The 18797-nt window shown below is 47.1% G+C and overlaps 1 protein-coding gene across 1 annotated transcript in view; it reads left to right on the forward strand.

Annotated features, from left to right (window-relative positions):
• Positions 1-18797, forward strand: part of MAPK8IP3 (mitogen-activated protein kinase 8 interacting protein 3) — a 312779-nt gene that overhangs the window by 127794 nt on the left and 166188 nt on the right. Inside the window, exons 13-15 of the mRNA XM_026648192.2 lie at positions 7689-7819; positions 10742-10798; positions 11701-11871. Coding sequence (XP_026503977.1) covers positions 7689-7819; positions 10742-10798; positions 11701-11871 — 359 coding nt within the window. The remainder of the gene's footprint in view (positions 1-7688; positions 7820-10741; positions 10799-11700; positions 11872-18797) is intronic.

Raw genomic sequence — 18797 nt, forward strand, 5'->3', positions numbered from 1 at the left:
CACTAGCCCATTTTGGTGTAGTGCTGCACCATCCAAAAGAGCTACATCAGCCTTTTGGGATGAAATGGGGATATCAACAATTATAGACAAAACCCAGTGCTGCTTCCTGGTAGCATGATTCCATCATATTTAAGGTTTCCTGTAGGCAGCCTTTTTCCCCAGCTGTCATGGAGGTCTTTGCTACTTATGCATTGCTCTCATTTCCCTTCCCCTGAGGGGAGTGTAGCATGTAAGATCTTTTTCCCTTTTCTGGTCCATATGCAGATACACCAGCCCACACCAGCCATACTTGCCTCTACTAAAAGAAGGCCTACTTATGTTATCCTCCTCAGGGAATCAAACAGACAGTTGTTGGCAGGGAGCGGGGGCCTTGGCCATTTTACAAATGGAGACATTGAGATTCTTCTTTGAGTAGATGCAGATGTGTATTCCATTTAGGTATGTGCGCCCAGCAAGCTGAAGCTGGAGCCGGAGACCTTTGCCTAGCATTACCCTTAGAGTACAGTAACTCCTCACTTTACGTCCTCCCGCTTAACGTTGTTTCAAAGTTACGTCGCTGCTCCATTAGGGAACATGCTTGTTTAAAGTTGTGCAATGCTCCCTTATAATGTCGTTTGGCTGCCTGCTCTGACCACTGCTTGTAAGATTCTGTGGAAGAGCAGCGACTTTACAAGGGAGCATTGCACAAATTCCTCTTCTCTGCCTCCTCCCCTTCCCTCCCAGCACTTCCCCCGCCATCAAACAGCTGTTTGGCAGCGCTTAGGACTTTCTGGGAGGGCGGGGGAGGAGTGGGGATGTGGGGTGCTCCAGAGAGGAGGTGGAGTGGGGGTGGGAAGAGGTGGGCCTGGAGTGGAGTGGGGCCTGGAGCATCCCCCAGCAAAGTTGGCGCCTGTTCTTCTGGGGGAAGCTGCTGTTGCTGCTGCGCAAGGTGCTTCCTAGTGGCCTTGCCTAAGCCAGGGCACCGCCCAACCACAGTACAGTACTGTACAGTATATAATGCCTTTTGTCTGCCCCAATAAAATGTCCTTGGAACCTAACCCCCTGCATTTACATTAAATCTTATGGGAAAATTGGATTAGTTTAACATCGTTTCACTTTAAGTTACATTTTTCAGGAGCATAACTACATTAAGTGAGGAGTTACTGTACTCATGGTCCCTCTCCTGGCTATGTGAGGCAGTGCTGCCCCGATTCCCTTCAGTTCCTTCTCACCGCCCGTGGCTGAAGTCAGAGCTCTGTGTGGTTGTAGACTCCCAACCTCGCATTTAATCTTAGCCTAGTTTATTGTATATAGTTAGTTAGTTAGTGGTAGTTAATAGATAGTGTCACCTGGTGATGCGCTCACTGGGGTTTAAACACTGTCCTTTGTGTGGAGGGGCAATTTCCAACAGCAACCTCACACACAGTGCCTGCTTTGTCTCGGCAAGCCCCACCTTAAAGAGCGTTGTTTGATTTGTAAATCGTTCAAGAACTGGACTCAGGTGGCACGGGACCTTTGCGTCAAGCAGCTCCTGCTTGAACAGGCCATGCAGCCTGATCCAGTACCAAGGCCTCCTTGGACTGAACATCACCCTCGGGCTCAGAGAGCACTGCTGCCTCTCCCAAGAGATGGAGGAGCTGTTCTCTGTCATCAGTGCTAAGGAAGAGGTCTCATAAGACCAATCGGGATTGCTCCAGGTCGTGGGGTGACTCCTCTGCCTCCCCCAGGAAAAGTGTGGACTGGCGTCAGCTCACAGGATGGTGGGGGTATCTCTGATCCTTCCCTGGTACCAAGTGGGAAGGGCAGAAACCTGATACCATTGACTCCGGTTCCAGCCCCTGGGCATCTGTTTAGTCTGGAACCAATGAGGGCGATGCCGGTACCGATTAGCCACTGTGTCGACGTATCAGGCCGCAGCAGACCTGCTCTGCCTTTCCATTTTGTCCTCCCTGTTGGTCCAGGACTTTCCAAGGCTCCCTCCTTCAGCAGCCCCTCCAGTGGAGCATGCCGCTGAACCTTCATGCCCCTTGGGACCATACCTAGATGATCTCCTCCCCATAATGGGCATGGAGCTGGTACCGGAATCAGTGCGGGGGACGTTGACACCGGGACCCTCTTCGGTCCTGCTGCACTCGATGCCACAAGTGTTCCCATGGCACCTCTCACTGCCCTCAACATTGACGCATTTGAGTACTCCGATACAGCTGTTTGTGCTGGGACCAACACTGCCTGTGGCACCGGCATGCTGCATAATAACAGTACTGCCTTCATTGGAGGTGTTGATTCCCGCCTCGTTCTGGGCAACAGATGAATTGGACTGACTATTGCCTTCCTTGGGCATCGCTCCGCCCATGTTGCTGAAATCCCAGGGCTCTGATTCAGAGTCGGAGTCATCATCCTCGCACTCTGCATCACCCGATGAATTCCAGGGGCCACCAATGGACCAGTATGGCTTCCAGGATTGGCATGTGCCTCGTGGCCAGGATGGAGGTCCCTCGCCTGGCTCCTACTGGCCTCCAATGCCCTATCCATATCAGTGGCCTTGGACTCAGTGGGACACTCCTCGTTCGTGGAGATCCTGCTCTTCGTCACGTTCAAAGCCAAAGTCACCCACCAGGTCGATGGTGGTGGCTTTGGATGAGCGACGGGCCCAGGCAGCAGTGGTCTTCCTCCCTGCGAAGCTTCCAGAGTCCTCCATCCCGGGTACATCTTCCTGGGAGCGAGAGCCGGTTTTGGCTCAGCTGAGACCTTTGTCCTCGTTGCCGGATGATGCTGTGCTGACAGGTTCATCCTCCCCTTCTATTCTGGAGGACTTTAAGGTGTACCAGGACCTTTTACTTCGTGTAGCCACATCCCTGGGCATCCAGGTGGAGTTTCTCCAAGAGAACACGCACAAACTGGTGGACATTTTAAGCCTGCCATCCCCAGGAGCGTGGCCCTCCTGATCAATGATGTGCTCCTTGAGCTGAGGAGAGCCCTGTGGAGTATACCGGCCTCAGTACGGCTGGTGGCTAAATGCATGGAAAAGCGCTACTTGGTTCCCATGCAGAGGTTTGAGGAGTTTTATTCCCACGCAGCCCCAAATTCCCTGGTTGTAATGGGTAAACGACAGGGCCCAGCAGGGTAGGTTCAAGTTTACCCCTAAGAACAGAGACTCCAAGCTGAGTATCTTCTGGGCAGGAAGATCTATACCTCATTGTTCCTACAGATAAGGATCGCCAATCAACAGATTTTGCTGGGCAAGTCTGATTTCGTCAATTGGTCAGCCATGGCTAAATTCAAGGACTAGTTGCCTGAGGCCTCGTGTGAGAAGTTCCGGGCATTCATTGTGGAAGGCTGTTTGGTGGCCAGAATGTCCCTGCAGTCTGCCCTTGATGGTGTAGGCACCTTGGCCAGGGTCATGGCCTTGGCAGTAACTATGAGAGAAGACTTCCTGGCTGCAAAACCTGGGACCGCTCTGGACGTCCAGCAAGCCATCGAGGACTTATCCTTTGACTGCCACTTCTTGTTCTCAGACAAGACTGATGACACTTTGCACTCCTTCAAGGATTCCATGGCTGCTTTGAGGTCCTTGGGAGTGTACATGCCGTCTGCGCAAAGATGCCACTATGGGGTGCAGCAACAGCAACAGTATCATCCACAGCACTTCTTTCCCTCTGAAACAGCAGGACTACCCTAGAAAGAGGGATAGAGCCCACAAGAGGAAGCAGTTGGGCTCAGGCTTCAGACAGTCCACATGTCCTCCCTCAGTACAGGCTTTTGATTCCTTAGTCCACAGCATTGGTCCAGTCACTACCCCGCCCTTTCCATCCCCTTTTACAATGCTTGGGACTTGATTACCTCCAACAGCTGGGTCCTAGACAGTATCGGATCAGGCTATGCAATCCAGTTCACTTCCATGTCCCCTTCCCACATCCCTTCCCCGTCCTCTGCAGGGCCCTCTCTCACCTCCTCATCAAACAGGTCAGCTCTCTGTTGAAGACGGGAGTGGTGGAGGAGGTTCTGCCAGAACACCGGGGGCACAGTTTTTACTTCCAGTACTTCCTGATACTGAAATTCAAGGCAAGATTCTCAACCTCTGTGGCCTCAACAAATTCATCAAGTACATGAGATTCTGCATGGTCATTCTATCGGCTGTCCTCCCCGCACTGTCTCAGAACAACTGGTTCACTGCTCTGGACCTTCAGGGCACTTACTTTCATGTGGCAATTCTACTGAACCACAAGAAATTTCTGCGTTTTGTGATAGGAAAATGTCACTTTCACTATATGGTTCTCCCATTCAGGCTCTCTTCTGGCCCCTGAGTCTTTACCAGATGCATGATGATGGTCATGCATATCTCAGGAGGAAGGGAGTTCCCATACCTTGATGACTGGTTGCTGAAGGGCAGCTCCAGAGAGGAGGTTTTTGCCCACGTTGACACCAAATTGCGTTTGCTCAACCGTCTGGGACTCATTTTAAACACTGCAAAGTCAACCTTGGCTCCCACTCAAAAAATCAAGTTCATCAGGGCTCTGTTAGATTCCACGAGGATGAGGGCGTTCTTGCCGACCAACCAAGGCAATTCAACGGCTCTGCCTCAGTGTGCAATCTCAGCCTTCCATGATAGTCCATGTATGTCTGAGCCTGTTGGGCCATATGTCCGCTTGCATGCAAGTGGTCCAGTTCACCAGGCTCTGCCTTCACCCTCTTCAGATGTGGCTCAGGATGGTCTACTGCCCTGCCTTGCATTCTCTGGACAGGTTGCTTCACCTTCCTCCACCAGTCCTGGATTCCTTGCACTGGTGGAATTACCCTCGCAGCATGTGCCAAGGAGTCCCCTTTGTGAGGCCGTCCCCGACCAAGTCTGTTGTTACTGACACTTCCCTTCTGGGTTGAGGGACATATCTGGACTCATTGAGGGTGCTGGGCCTGCGGTCGGAACAGGAAGCCTCACTCCATATCAATGTGTTGGAACTTTGGGCCATCCACAATGCATGTTGTACCTTCTGAGACCACATCAGACACACAGTGGTTCACATACTCCCCAGCAATACCACTGCAATGTATTATGTGAACAAGCATGGAGGGGCACATTGCAAGTTACTCTGCCTGGAGGCGATCAACCTGTGGCAATTTTGCATTTTAGGAGACATCACTCCAGTAGCAACCCATTTGCCAGGGGAGCATAATCGTCTTAATGGACCATCTCAGCAGGGTTTTCTCCCTGAGCCATGAGTGATCTCTGAAGGAGAGCGTTCTCTGGGTTGTCTTTGCAACATGGGGTATCCCCAGGATCAACCATTTTTTGACGAGGAAAAACAGGAAGTGTTGGCTATTCTGCTCTCGACGTGGCCTCCACCCAGGCTCCCTCCGACATCTTCCACTGCAGCTGGTGATTGACTCTTCTGTATGCTTTCCACCTATTCCAGTCATTCCTCAGGTCATCCTCAAGCTCAAAGCAGTGTGGGCCAAGCTCATCCTCGTTGCTCCAGCATGACTGACACAGTGCTGGTTCTCAGATCTCCTCGCTCTGTCAATTCAACCTCCTATATCACTTCCTCTCCATCCCGACCTGCTTGCTCAGAACCACAGCTGCACCCTCCATCCTGCGATCAGCTCCCTGCATGTCATGGCTAAATGAATAGGAAGAACAGTGCTTGGATGCTGTCCAAGTCCTACTCAACAGAAGGAAATCCTCCAATAGGACGACCTACTTAGCAAAATGGAAATGGTTCTTGTTGGGGTTCTTGGCCCATGGGATCCAACCAGCAGAGGCTTCCATCCAGGACATCTTGGAGTACCTGTTACATTTTCAGAAATCGGGCCTGCGCTCAGTTCACTGAGAGTGCATTTGGCAGCAATATCAGCATTCCGTCCCCCGATTCAAGGGAAGTCAGTTTTTTCCAATGCCATGGTGATACTCCATTTTCCAAGGATAAGGTAACGCTGTGACCACAGCCAAAGTTTTTATCCAAGGTGGTCTCTGTTTTATCTGAATCAGGTGGTGTTTTCCCTAAGCCGCACTTTTCCCTGGAAGAACGACGCCTTCATACTCTGGAGGTCAGGCAATGTCTAGCCTTTTATCTAGACAGGACTAAAAGGTTTTGTGTTTTGCCTCGTCTGTTTGTGTCATATGCGGACTGCAAGTAGGGGCAAGCGGTCTCTGCAAAGACCATCTCTAGATGGATAAAATCTTGTATCAGGGCTGCATGTGAGAGAACTTCAGCTGCACCTCCTCAGCGGATATGGGCTCATCCAGGAGAGTGCAAGCGACACTGATAGTGTTCCTCAGTGAAATTTCCATACTGGACATTTGCCGGGCCGCCATGTGGTCATCCATACATGCATTTATGGACCACTGTGCTATTACCGCATCTTCCAGAGCAGGCACAAGCCTCAGAAGGGCAATCCTGTGATCTTTATTTCAGTAGACTCGGAGCCCTGCCTTCGGATTGGGGTGCTGCTCATGAGTCACTTAAGCAGAATACATGTCTGCATCTACTCGAAGAAGAAATGGTTACTTACTGTAATTGTGGTGCTTCAAGGTGTGATGCAGACGTGTGTTCCATGACCCACCCTCCATCCCCTCTGCATCGGAGTCTCCTCTCATGGGATTTCGGTGCGAAGGAATTGAGGGAGGTCAGGGCAGTGCTGCCTCATATAGCCAGGGCCCCAGGAGCCACAGCCACGAGCACCACCCCTCTACGGGTACTGCTAGGCAAGAGGCTCTGGCTTTGGTGTGCTGGGTGTCAGTGGAATACACATCTGCATCATATCTTGAAGAAGCAGTTACAATCAGTAACCTTTTCTTACTGGGAGTTGGCAGAGAGGAACTAACCAGCTTGAACCCGGCGCTTGTGACTTGCTGGACATCTTACCTGAACAATCTCCATATGGCAGGAAATTCTGCTGAGCCCCACAGAAATTCTCTTGTTTTTCAGATGTCAGTAATTACATGCGCCTTGCATTTTCAGTGACTCATTTTTTCTAACTTGACAGGTAACCACTAAGAACATTGGAATTTTATATTTTGAGGGTTGAGACACTAGAACCACTTAGTATATTTCAGTCTGTAAAAGCCTAGTGCTAGGGAGCTCTTTGAATGCAAGGACTATGTGCCCATGTTTCTCCCAGGTCTGTGTCTAGTGAATCATGCGCAACGTTCTATCCTCCCCTTACAAATGCCTTTTCCTTCCCGGTCCTGGTAGCTGAGCACCCATTCTAACCCAAGATGCTTGTTGTGCTCCATCCTAACTTTTAGCCTTTAGCACTGGTTAGCTGGGGAATTACTGCACGTGGGAATTTTGATCATGTCCTTTTCCTCATGCTGCACAGTGGTTAGTGGGAGGAAGTGCCTCCTTGGTATCCTCCCCAGAGAATCAGCCAGACTCTGAGAGAGGGAGCAGGTGAGTGCAGTCATGCCAGGTGATCAGTTGCAGCAGTTCCCCCTGCCCTACCATTTTCTCTCTTATTGAAAATGAGCAGGATGCCTCCCATCTTTTCCCCACCTTATGAACAAATGCTGTTACATGGTGCTCCCTGATTTTTGTCTCCAAACTGCTGTTGAAGCCATTTGGCTACCGTTAGAGCCTCAGGTAGGAGGGGAAACATTAAACAAGATAGGCAGACAACTGACAATTGTGTCTTTCATCTCCTGACTTCCTCGTTACTAACCTCAACCCCCTTCCATTTCTTGTTGGCTGAAGCAGTGCTCCTCCCCCCTGCAGGACAACATTCCCATAGCCCAGCGCCGCCGCTTTACCCGTGTAGAGATGGCCCGTGTCCTGATGGAGCGCAACCAGTACAAAGAGAGGCTAATGGAGCTACAGGAAGCTGTCAGGTGGACAGAGATGATCAGGTGAGGCTGGGAGTTCCTGTACAATAGGAGGGGGGGCACAATCTGGTCACACGTTTGGCCTGTAGGTTGGACCTTACAATTTGTGGGGCCCAAATAAAGAAATTAGGTTGTGAGTTGCTGAAAGTTCTCAGAACATAGCGGGGTTTCTGATGCTTAAAACCTGCTCTTCTGGTTCCTGTAGCTGGGGCTGGGGTTGAGAATGAGGGTGTGAGTTGTCAAAGTTACATGGAGGCCCTGAGTGGTTGTGTTTAGGGTTGGTCCTGCTGGCTAAGGTGAATCTTGCAGAGTTCCCTGTATGTGCCTTATAACATGGGAAAGTAACATGTAACATGAAAGTAACATGGGAAAGTATAACATGAGGAGTAAAGATGGCCCCTGATTAATGAATCTCTGTGGCTGCAGCTAAAAATGAAAACAATGTCTGAGCCCCCAGTTACCGAGGGCTGACTGTGGCCCTGGTAGTGATTTGACCTGATACCACTGATACCACTTTAAATTGGCAGCATTTGTTTCCACATCATACACACATAGAGACACAATCTACTCCAGTCTCTTTCATTACTGGAGATGGCTGTACCTCAGCTCCTCTTGTTCATGTCATCATTTGAATCATGTTGCCAGAATAAATTCTTGAATGGAGGACTCCAAGGCCTGGTCTACACTACGAGTTTAGGTCGAATTTAGCAGCATTAAATCGAATTAAGCCTGGACACGTCCACACGACGAAGCCCTTTTTTTTTGACTTAAAGGACCCTTTAAACCGGTTTCTTTACTCCACCTCCGACGAGGGGATTAGTGCTAAAATAGCACTTGCTCAGCCTATAGTTGAACAGGTCCTGACTACTGGCCAGGCTGCCTGTATACGGCTTCATGAGCCATGGCATTAAGGGGTAGGCTGGGTCCCCAAGGATAACAATAGGCATTTCAACATCCCCAACGGTTATTTTCTGGTCCGGGAAGAAAGTCCCTTCCTCCAGCTTTTGAAACAGACCAGAGTTCCTGAAGACACGAGCATCATATACCTTTCCCGGCCATCCCACGTTGATGTTAGTGAAACGTCCCTTGTGATCCACCAGGGCTTGCAGCAGCATTGAAAAGTACCCCTTGCGGTTTATGTACTCGGTGGCTTGGTGCTCCGGTGACAAGATAGGGATATGGGTTCCGTCTATCGCCCCACCACAGTTTGGGAATCCCATTGCAGCAAAGCCATCCACTATGACCTGCACGTTTCCCAGAGCCACTACCTTTGATATCAGCAGGTCTTTGATTGCGTTGGCTATTTGGATCACAGTAGCCCCCACAGTAGATTTGCCCACTCCAAATTGATTCCCGACTGACCGGTAGCTGTCTGGCATTGCAAGCTTCCACAGGACTATCGCCACTCGCTTCTCAACTGTGGGGGCTGCTCTCATCCTGGTATTCTGGCGCTTCAGAGCAGGGGAAAGCAAGTCACAAAGTTCCATGAAAGTGCCCTTACGCATGCGAAAGTTTCGCAGCCACTGGGAATCGTCCCACACCTGCAACACGATGCGGTCCCACCAGTCTGTGCTTGTTTCCCGGGCCCAGAATCGGCGTTCCACGCCATGAACCTGCCCCCGTAAAACCATGATTTGCACATTGCTGGGGCCTGTACTTTGTGAGAGGTCTATGTCCATGTCAATTTCCTCATCACTCTCGTCGCCGCGCTGCAATCGCTGCAATCGCCTCCTCGCCTGGTTTTGCTTTGGCATGTTCTGGCTCTGCATATACTCCAGGACTATGCGCGTGGTGTTCATAGTGCTCATAATTGCCGCGGTGATATGAGCGGGCTCCATGATCCCAGTGCTATGGCATCTGGGCTGAAAAAAGGCGCGAAACTATTGTCTGACGGAGAGAGGGAGGGAGGGGCGAGTGACGACATGGCTTACAGGGAATTAAAATCAACAAAGGTGGCTGTGCATCAGGGAGAAACACAAACAACTGTCACACAGAATGGCCCCCCCAAAGATTGAACTCAAAACCCTGGGTTTAGCAGGCCGTTGATTTCACGGAGGGAGGGGGAAGCAAATGAATACAGAACAAATCTGGTCCATCTATTTTTTACATCTTAAGCTGGCAGCAGACAGTGCAGCATGACTGATAGCCATCGGCATCTTCTGGGTGCTTGGCAGAAAATGCTGTATTACGACTGCTAGCCATCATGGTCAAGACGGTTCAATAGGACTGCTGGCAGGACTGAGTCTCCAGGAGACAAAACATGTCTGCCCAGGTGCCTCTGACCGAACTCACTGAGGAATACGACGATGACGGATACCAGTCGTAATACACCATCCACTGCCAAAAGGCAAGGGGCTGCTGCTGTGTAGCAATGCAGTACCACGTCTGCCAGCACTCAGATGACATATGGTGACAATGAGCTGAGTTGAGCTGAGCGGGCTCCATGCTTGCCGTGGTATGTTGTCTGCACAGGTAACCCAGGTAAAAAGGCGCGAATCGATTGTCTGCCATTGCTCTGACGGAGGGGGAGGGGCCTGACGACATGTACCCAGAACACCCCGCGACACTGTTTTTGCATCAACAGGCATTGGGATCTCAACCCAGAATTCCAATGGGCGGCGGAGACTGTGGGAACTGTGGGATAGCTACCCACAGTGCAACGCTCCGGAAGTCGATGCTAGCCTCGGTACTGTGGACACGGTCCGCCGACTTAATGCACTTAGAGCATTTTATGTGGGGACACACCCAATCGACTGTATAAAACCGATTTCTGTATAACCGGCTTCTATAAATTCGACCTAATTTCGTAGTGTAGACATACCCCAAGTCTGCCCCCTCCCCTCTTTGCAGCTGGAGCCAACCAGCTGCCCTGAAGCTGGGTAAAAAGGGAAACATCTCCTTGGTCTGATGCTGAAATTAATGGTTGTCTGAAACATTTGTCCTCAGAGCTTCCCGGGAGCACCCATCTGTCCAGGAGAAGAAGAAGTCCACCATTTGGCAATTGTAAGTTACTGGATGGTCTGTGCAGACTAAAAAGAGGATAGTGTTGCTGTTACTATTTTAGGCACCAGCCTGTAAGCACGAGAAGCAGAATCTAAGGCCTGGTCTACACTACGGGATTAATTCGGATTTAGCAGCGTTAATCCGAATTAACCCTTCACCCGTCCACACTACAGAGCCAGTTAATTCGAATTAAAGGGCCCTTTAAATCGATTTCTGTACTCCACCTCGACGAACGGAGTAGAGCCTAAATCGATTTTGTTAATTCGAATTAGGGTTAGTGTGGCCGCACACCACCGAATTACTGTGTTTAAGTTAATGGGGTAGTGTGGCCGCACACCACCAAATTAATGTGGTTAAAAACCGAATTAAGGTGCTTAGTGTGGCCGCGCACAATCGAATTTATACAACCTGTTTCCCAAATTCGAATTATCTAAATTCGGATTAATCCTGTAGTGTAGACATACCCTAAGTAGAGATGAGCCAAAAATGTAAGCTGTTATCTGAACCACTCTATCCCAAAAACATCATTGGTCCAGGCAAAATGGAAATAAGATCTAAACTACACATAGCTTTTGTTTTACAGATCCTGTGGAGATTACTTACATCTGAGACTGGAGAGGTGGAATGGACTCTCTCACATGTACTCAGAATCAGTTTACAGCAAGGGACAGTAATCGTAATATAACTAATTCAGAACAGGGTAGCCTCCACTGGTGAAACCAAACACAGACATAAGCCCATCTCTAGTGCTAAGGATCACTGCACTCAGACCTGGGCAATTCCATGGAAGGATTTTCAGGACTCCTGTTCTTGTGCTTGTTTCTTCCGTATTTTGAATCTGTGTTGCAGATTGTCCTTCTGCTCTTCTCTTTCCTTATTTGTTGGCTTCTCTCCATTCCCAGCTTTAGTCGCCTGTTCAGCTCTTCCTCCAGTCCCCCGCCTGCGAAGAGGAACTACCCATCAGTGAACATCCACTATAAGTCTCCAACAGCAGCTGGGTTCAGCCAACGCCGCAGTCATACCATGTGCCAGATCTCTTCTGGCAGCCGCACCCTCGAATTCTTCCCTGAAGAGTGAGTCACCTGCTATGTTCAAAGCCAGATCCCTCTGCAGATCAGCCAAGTGGCAACCAAATTGTTTTAAAATGGGCTTTTTTTTAGAGGACTGTGGCTTACATGTGACATTAATCAGTTTCATGAAGAAGGTGGATCCTCTGCCTGTGTTACTTGTTAAAGATGGTGTTTAACTCTATACTTAGCTGTGGAATTTCGCCAGGCTCTTGTGTATATCCACCTGACCTTTCACCTCTCACTTTTCCCAGGGGCAGGCTCAGCAGATTAGCTGTACACTCTCTATCTTCCTAAATGTGAGATCTCTGGTTTTATCTTGTGCTCCGTAGGCCATGATGAGATTTCACCTAGATGAGCCAGGAGCAAAGTGGCCCTGTTGTGATTCAGTTGCCCACAAGGTCTAGATCAAGTCCTGAACACTGTTGTCTGCACTGGCTATGTGGGAGGATGAGGAAGGGTTTTGGTAGAGATACTGAGGACTCCACCAGCAGCCTCTTTCCTCTGTCCCCTCCAGGGCTCAACTGGAGACTCCTGGGTGCTTTCTCAGCAGCACTGCCCAGGCTACAGTATTTGATTTTAACACTTACAGTGCTGGAAGAGGGCCACTCAACTGTTGCTGCTGCAGAATTGCGCCCTCTGCTACAATGGACTTTTAATTCTTTGTTTATATTGCATGTGGTCTGTGATTATCAGCTTTTGGTTTTTGAGTTGTGTTTTGTGGAAGGAGTTTGGATTATGTGACAGTAGAGTGCTGTTCCCTGTGCAGCTTTACAAGGGATTTGTTGGAAGTGCACTGGATCAGGAATGGTAGAGGTTCTTTCTAGACTGTGAAGCTCTGTCAGCGGTTCTCATACTGTGGACCCCAAAGTGGGTCACGACCCCATTTTAATGGGATCGCCAGGACCAGCATTAGACTTGTTGGAACCTGGGGCTGAAGCTGAAGCCCGAGCTTCACTCCCATCCGGGATGGCAGGGCTCAGGCTATGGCCCCCTCTTCCGCCATCCAGGATGGCGGGGCTTGGGCTGTGCCCCCCACACACACCCCCGGTCATATAGTGACTTTGTTGTCAGAAGGGGGTAGCGATGCAATGAAGTTTGAGAACCCCTTCTCTAGGTTATAGATACCTGTTAGTTTCATGCTGTCCAGAGTGTTCTTTTGCTGCTCTTGTTTGTACGTTGGAATGTTAAAAACAACCCATTGGGAGTTGGAACTGATGTTCAAATAGCCTTTGTTATTAGTAAAATATAGCCAAAGGCCAAATTTTGCCCTGTTGTACCAGTGCAGATATTTATGAAATCATTGGGAGGTGAACTATCTCCAATTCAACAGATTAATCATTAATATTTGGAGGATTTTCTTGCCATGCTGTATTAGGAGGAGAACATCACCAGACAGACACTTAAATTGTTTTATTTAACTAAAACAACAACGTTATGTATTCTGGATTTTTTTTCTTCAACAGCAAACATATAATATTTTAACAAAACAAGCATATGAATTTTTGAACTTAAACATTCAAGTTTTTTAAAATCAGGTTTGTTTTTGTTAAAATTGTTTTTAACTAAAATAGTTAAATGAAATATTAAAAAAAAAAATTAAATAGACTATGTCAGCCAGGTCAACATGAGAAACTTAAAATGTTGGCTTCTGCAGCTAACTCAGTCGTCTTCACCTTCATTTTCCTGTTTGTTCATAATCTGGGAAAAAAACAAGCTTTCCTGCTTTTTCAGGTCCCAAACGATTTCTCAATTTGGAATGAATTAGTCCAAAGGAAGAAAATGTTCTTTCTACATTGGCAGAAGAAGCTACTGCTGTTAAAAGTGAGATTATCACTTCCAACAGTCTCTGAATCCAAGTGCTTAAGTGACTTCCACCAGTTCACTGGTGTGACTTTCTTTAAAACATCATCAGCAAACATATATTTCTTGAATGGTTCACCCTTAGCTCTGAAGTTTATTATAGTTGGCATTATGGAGGGTGTGACGGTGCCACCCATAAGGCTTTATAGAAATATGCTTATGAATGTGTGTGTGTGTGTGTGTAACTAGAATGTGTTTTATGCTACATATGCCATGTAACATATTTCTGTAAAGGTCATGATCTACTGAATCTATTAATCCTATTTGCATGCATGTATCATTTTTGTATTTGAAGTTATGGATAATGGCTGCATACTTATTTGATTCTAAGTAGGCTGTAGTGAAGCAGTTGGTCAGCTTCCTGAGAAAAGACTATTCTCAGTAAGTGCCCAATCAAGAAACACTTAAGCAACAATGAACTTGGAGACACCAATCCACATCTGGGCTTTCCCAGGAATGTGGCTTGGCTGGTAAGGAACAAAGGACATGTGACTTGCCCAGGTGACTCTGGACTTTGCATAGGAGAGAGGAGGGGGTCTTCACCCACAAGAGAAAGTCTATTTAAGCCCAGGGGAGACCCATCCATTTTGTCTTCAGCTGGCTAAAGAGAGAGCCTCTCCACCCCCAAAGATACCTGAAAGAAACTAGAACAAATGACAGTGACTGCAAGGGGTTTGAGTGATTGCTGGACCCAGACTAAAAGGACATTAGTCTGTAAAAGGAAGCATTCTGGAACTGGTGAGGATTTTATCTGTATTCAGTTGGATTAGACATAGACTGGAGTGTTTTATTTTATTTTACTTGGTAATTCACTTTGTTCTGTCTGTTACTACTTGGAACCACTTAAATCCTACTTTCTGTATTTAATAAAATCACTTTTTACTTATTAATTAACCCAGAGTATGTATTAATACCTGGGAGGGCAAACAGCTGTGCATATCTCTCTGTTTATGAGTTTATCCTGTATAAGCTTTATACAGGGTAAAATGGATTTATTTGGGTTTTAGACCCCATTGGGAGTTGGGCATCTGAGTGTTAAAGACAATAATGCTTCTGTAAGCTGCTTTCAGTTAAGTTTGCAGCTTTGGGGCAAAAAATTCAGACTCTGGGTCTGTGTTGGAGCAGACAGGCGTGTCTGGCAGGGAAAGCAGGGGCAGAGGTAGTTTTGGTACATCAGGTGGCAGCTCCCAAGGGGGGTTCTGTGATCCAACCCGTCACAGAGGGATGATTGCTGGATGTCCATGTCATAGCCTACTCCTCTTCTTCAGCAGTTAAGGTTTGACCCTGGTACCGAGTATTGAGAATATTTGCAAGAAAATGAGCTGGAGATGGTGCTTGTCCCATTCGTTTTTTTAATGCTTGTAATTTAACTCTGTCATTGCATATTTCTCTTTTTAAGATCTCACTCAGTTCCTTCCAAATTTCAACAGCGTCAGCCATAAAACAGCTATTTCCCTGCATTTTGTTCAAGGCTACAGAAATAGGCTTCAGGGTACTCAGCATGTGTTCAACATTTCTCTTAAGCCAAATGTTGAGAACTTTGGCTGTGACAGTGCCATCTATTTTTTCACGATTTTGTTTACAAACTGTCATCAGATTAGGCCAGTTCTTGATATAGTGCTCAAAACAGTCCACTTCTGAGTTTCATCACATGGGAGAATTAGCTTGGTTCCTCCCACTTTTTTCAGAGCAGCTGCTGCAAATGGTTGTTATGGAAATATTTTGCAATTTCAACAACATTAGACTTTATTTCTGGAATACTGAAGTCTTTGGCTAGGAGGTGCATCAAATAACCACTGCAACTGTATGTTATTAGCTTGGGACTCTCTTCGCTCTCTTCTAAATAATTTCTTCTCATCTTGGATACATTTGCAGTATTGTCTGTGACCAAGCTGCATACTAGACCTTTGAATTTTTTTTCAGTTTGTTATAGCTTTTACTGCTACTTCTTGTAAGTATTCTGCTGTGTGTGCATTTCCTGATGTATCAATTGTGTCTGTAAGGAAAACATTCTCTTCTTCTGTTGTCACACAAACACATACAACAGGATCATTGTGGACATTGCTCCACCCATCAAGACTCAGGTTAACAATTTCACCCTCTAGACCTTTTGCACACTGCTCAATTTCTTTTTCATACACTTTATCCAGCAATTTGCCTGCGACATCTGCTCTGTTGGGTGGACTGTATGCTGGTCTTAATGACTGAACCATGTTAATGAAGTGTGGGTTCTCAATCATACAGAAAGGAGAGTTTGTTGCATGAACAAACTGGGCAATTTTTTCATCAATTACCTCTTTTTGTAATCTGCTGGTTCTTATCACAAACTTATCTATTGTCGTTTCTGGATGATGGAATTTTTTTTTTCTTTTTGCTACAGGTGGCTATATGACATACGTGATCAGGGCCATCCCTAGCTATTCTGGAGCCCTATGCAGCCCCCCCATGGGGGGGGGGGGACCTCCCCCGGGGGGGGGGGTGGGGGGGGACCCCCCCCCCCAGCACTCACTGGCAGCGTGGCTGGGGCCGGCCCACTGTACTTCCCGCCGCCGGTGAGTGCAGGTCTAGCCCTGCTGAACTCCTCAGGGGCGGGAAGGGGCGGAGCAGGGGTGGGAAGAGGCAGGGCTAGGGTGGGGGAATAGGCAGGGGCTTTGGGGAAGGGGTGGAGTGGGGGCGGGGCTGGGGCGGAGCAGGGGTGGGGGCCATGGGAAGAGGCGGAGCAGGGGCTGGAGCAGCACGCAGCGGCACAGGGCACCAGGAAATTTGGTGCCCCAAATTTCCTACGCAGCTGTGTCCTTTGCGTATGGGTAAGTACGGCCCTGTACATGATGTGACTGAAACACTATCATTGACAGATAACTCTGAAACTATAGAAAATGATGATGATCTTGAAGGTGGATAGTCTTCAGAATCCTGTATGTTGAGGATGGATTCTTCTAAACAAAATAAGTCAATGTAGTTATTTAATTATTATTACCATACTACTCATTTAGTATTACTCATTGTATTCACTGACACTCAGTACTACTTTAAAGGTGAAATTGTAAAAGGAATCTGCCTATTTCAGCTATTTATTTTTTTTATCACAACTGCATCTAAAATGATAGTACCGTAGAGTAACAACTATATTTTTTGCTCAAACATGAGAATTCAAGAATAGTCCAGAAGGAAGACAGGCAGTCCTTAAGAAAGAAGTATGAAATAAAAAAGTTTACCAACCTGAAGATCCTGCATGTTCAGACATGTTCCTTTCATCATCTTCAACGCAGCTTCCTCCTGAGAAGGAACACTTCTCATGATGTTGTTTCATTCGGGAAACCAGGCCTTGCATTTCTTTGTTGCACTGTTTGCATTTTGCACACATGCCTGTCTTACCCACAGGTAGAGGAACTTCATTAAAATATTCCCAAACTGGGTCTCTTTTACGGCCTGCTGGGTATGGTAGATCTCAAATTAATGAAGGCTACACTTAGAAAGACCTCAAGATTTCTGGAATATGCTGCTCAAACAGTTTCACTTTTGTTTCTACTGCCTATCCCTCCCTTCTCACATTTATCTCCAGACTTCTCCTTGTCCAGATCTATTCCGCCCCCAACAATCTTCATTGAACTTTTTGAAACTTTGCACTTTTAGAGAGGGGTAAGGGATTGACTCTGTGTACACAAATTTGCAGAGGGACAACAGGGTTGAGGTCTGTTATTTCTCACCTCTATATTTTATGTATTTATTTATTTATTTAAAAGCATTTTTGCTGTTAACAAGCATGTTATCTCTGGAGACACAAATCCAGAGTTTGAGAACTGCAAAACTAAGCATCTCTAATGGTATCTTCTAGACTGAGCCCTGAGTCCCATTGGGTAGATAGAAAGATTAACCTAAATAATCTATACAGAAGCCCCTGGAGCCCCATAAAATTGGGTCCTTAATCCATGAACTATTGGAACTCATTTACAAAATTTATCTTAAATATTACATGAATATATTGTTTCATATTATAGAATTAGAATTTATAATCCATATTCCATGATGAGATATCTTTGAGCTATAATGTATCTTAATTAAAACTATCTTTAGATAGGTTTTTTTCTCAAAAAGCATCTTATCAAAAAATCGATTTAAATTAAATAAATCTCTGATTTTTTTTGATTTTTTTTTTTAAAACATTGTTTTTTATCCACCCTGGGAATAGCCAAAGCCTGCCTGAGCTTAGTGCGCCCACTTGGGCTGAGTAGTGGAAGTTCTGACTCTTGATTTAAACCTGGGACAGACCATTGCTTTAGCACCTTTGGGCAGTCTAGACCCATCATTTTGTGTGTGTTAGTGTTTGAACACTCAGGGTTGCACTTCAAATATTTGTATGAAGGAAACCTTCAAAGAACACAGCTTGGAGAAGCACAAATGTTTGGAAGTAAAGAGATTTGCAGCTAGTTATTGATGCAGCTCCATGTGGCCTTTTATTTTTCTACCCCTAGGAAGATAAGGCCCCTGCCCTGAGGAGTTTACTGGCAGATGCAATAGAAAATGAAAGATTAAGCTGGAGCAGGCAGTGCCCAAGAAGAGATCAGTGATGGAAGCATAAACAAAAAGGTGACCAGGAGGCAGGAGCTTCGGACTATGACAGGCGTAGGGTGCGGCTTGGATAAAGGACATAGTAGCCTTGCATTCCAGCAGCCAAACAGAGATCAGAGTTGACACCCTTCCCCAACTCCCATCTATTCCCAGTAACTAGGCTGACCTTACAGTGCTCCCACTACACCATCAGTCTCTGGGTGTTGAGGAGGAAGAAAGATGGAAATTTGTGATTGTTTTGTTTTGTTTCAGAGTTTAAGAGAAGCCCCATCAGGGAGCAGGCCTGATCTGAGCCTTTGGACTGTCTGAAAGGCCCCTCCCTAAAATCCTACAGCCTGGCTGTCATTGGACTTGGCACCCACAGGTGGTATGATCTGTGTGTTAGGAGCATGACTGGAAAGCTAACATAGTGAGTGTGGATAAGGCTGTCTGTAGAAGGAGACATTTAGGGCTAAATTTCAAATCTCAGCGCCTAAGTTGTGTCTGCAAAACATGCTGTG

This window comes from Terrapene carolina, unplaced genomic scaffold (genome assembly GCF_002925995.2).
Source record: "Terrapene carolina triunguis isolate 2854851 unplaced genomic scaffold, T_m_triunguis-2.0 Scaffold67, whole genome shotgun sequence".
Taxonomy (NCBI): Eukaryota; Metazoa; Chordata; order Testudines; family Emydidae; genus Terrapene; species Terrapene triunguis.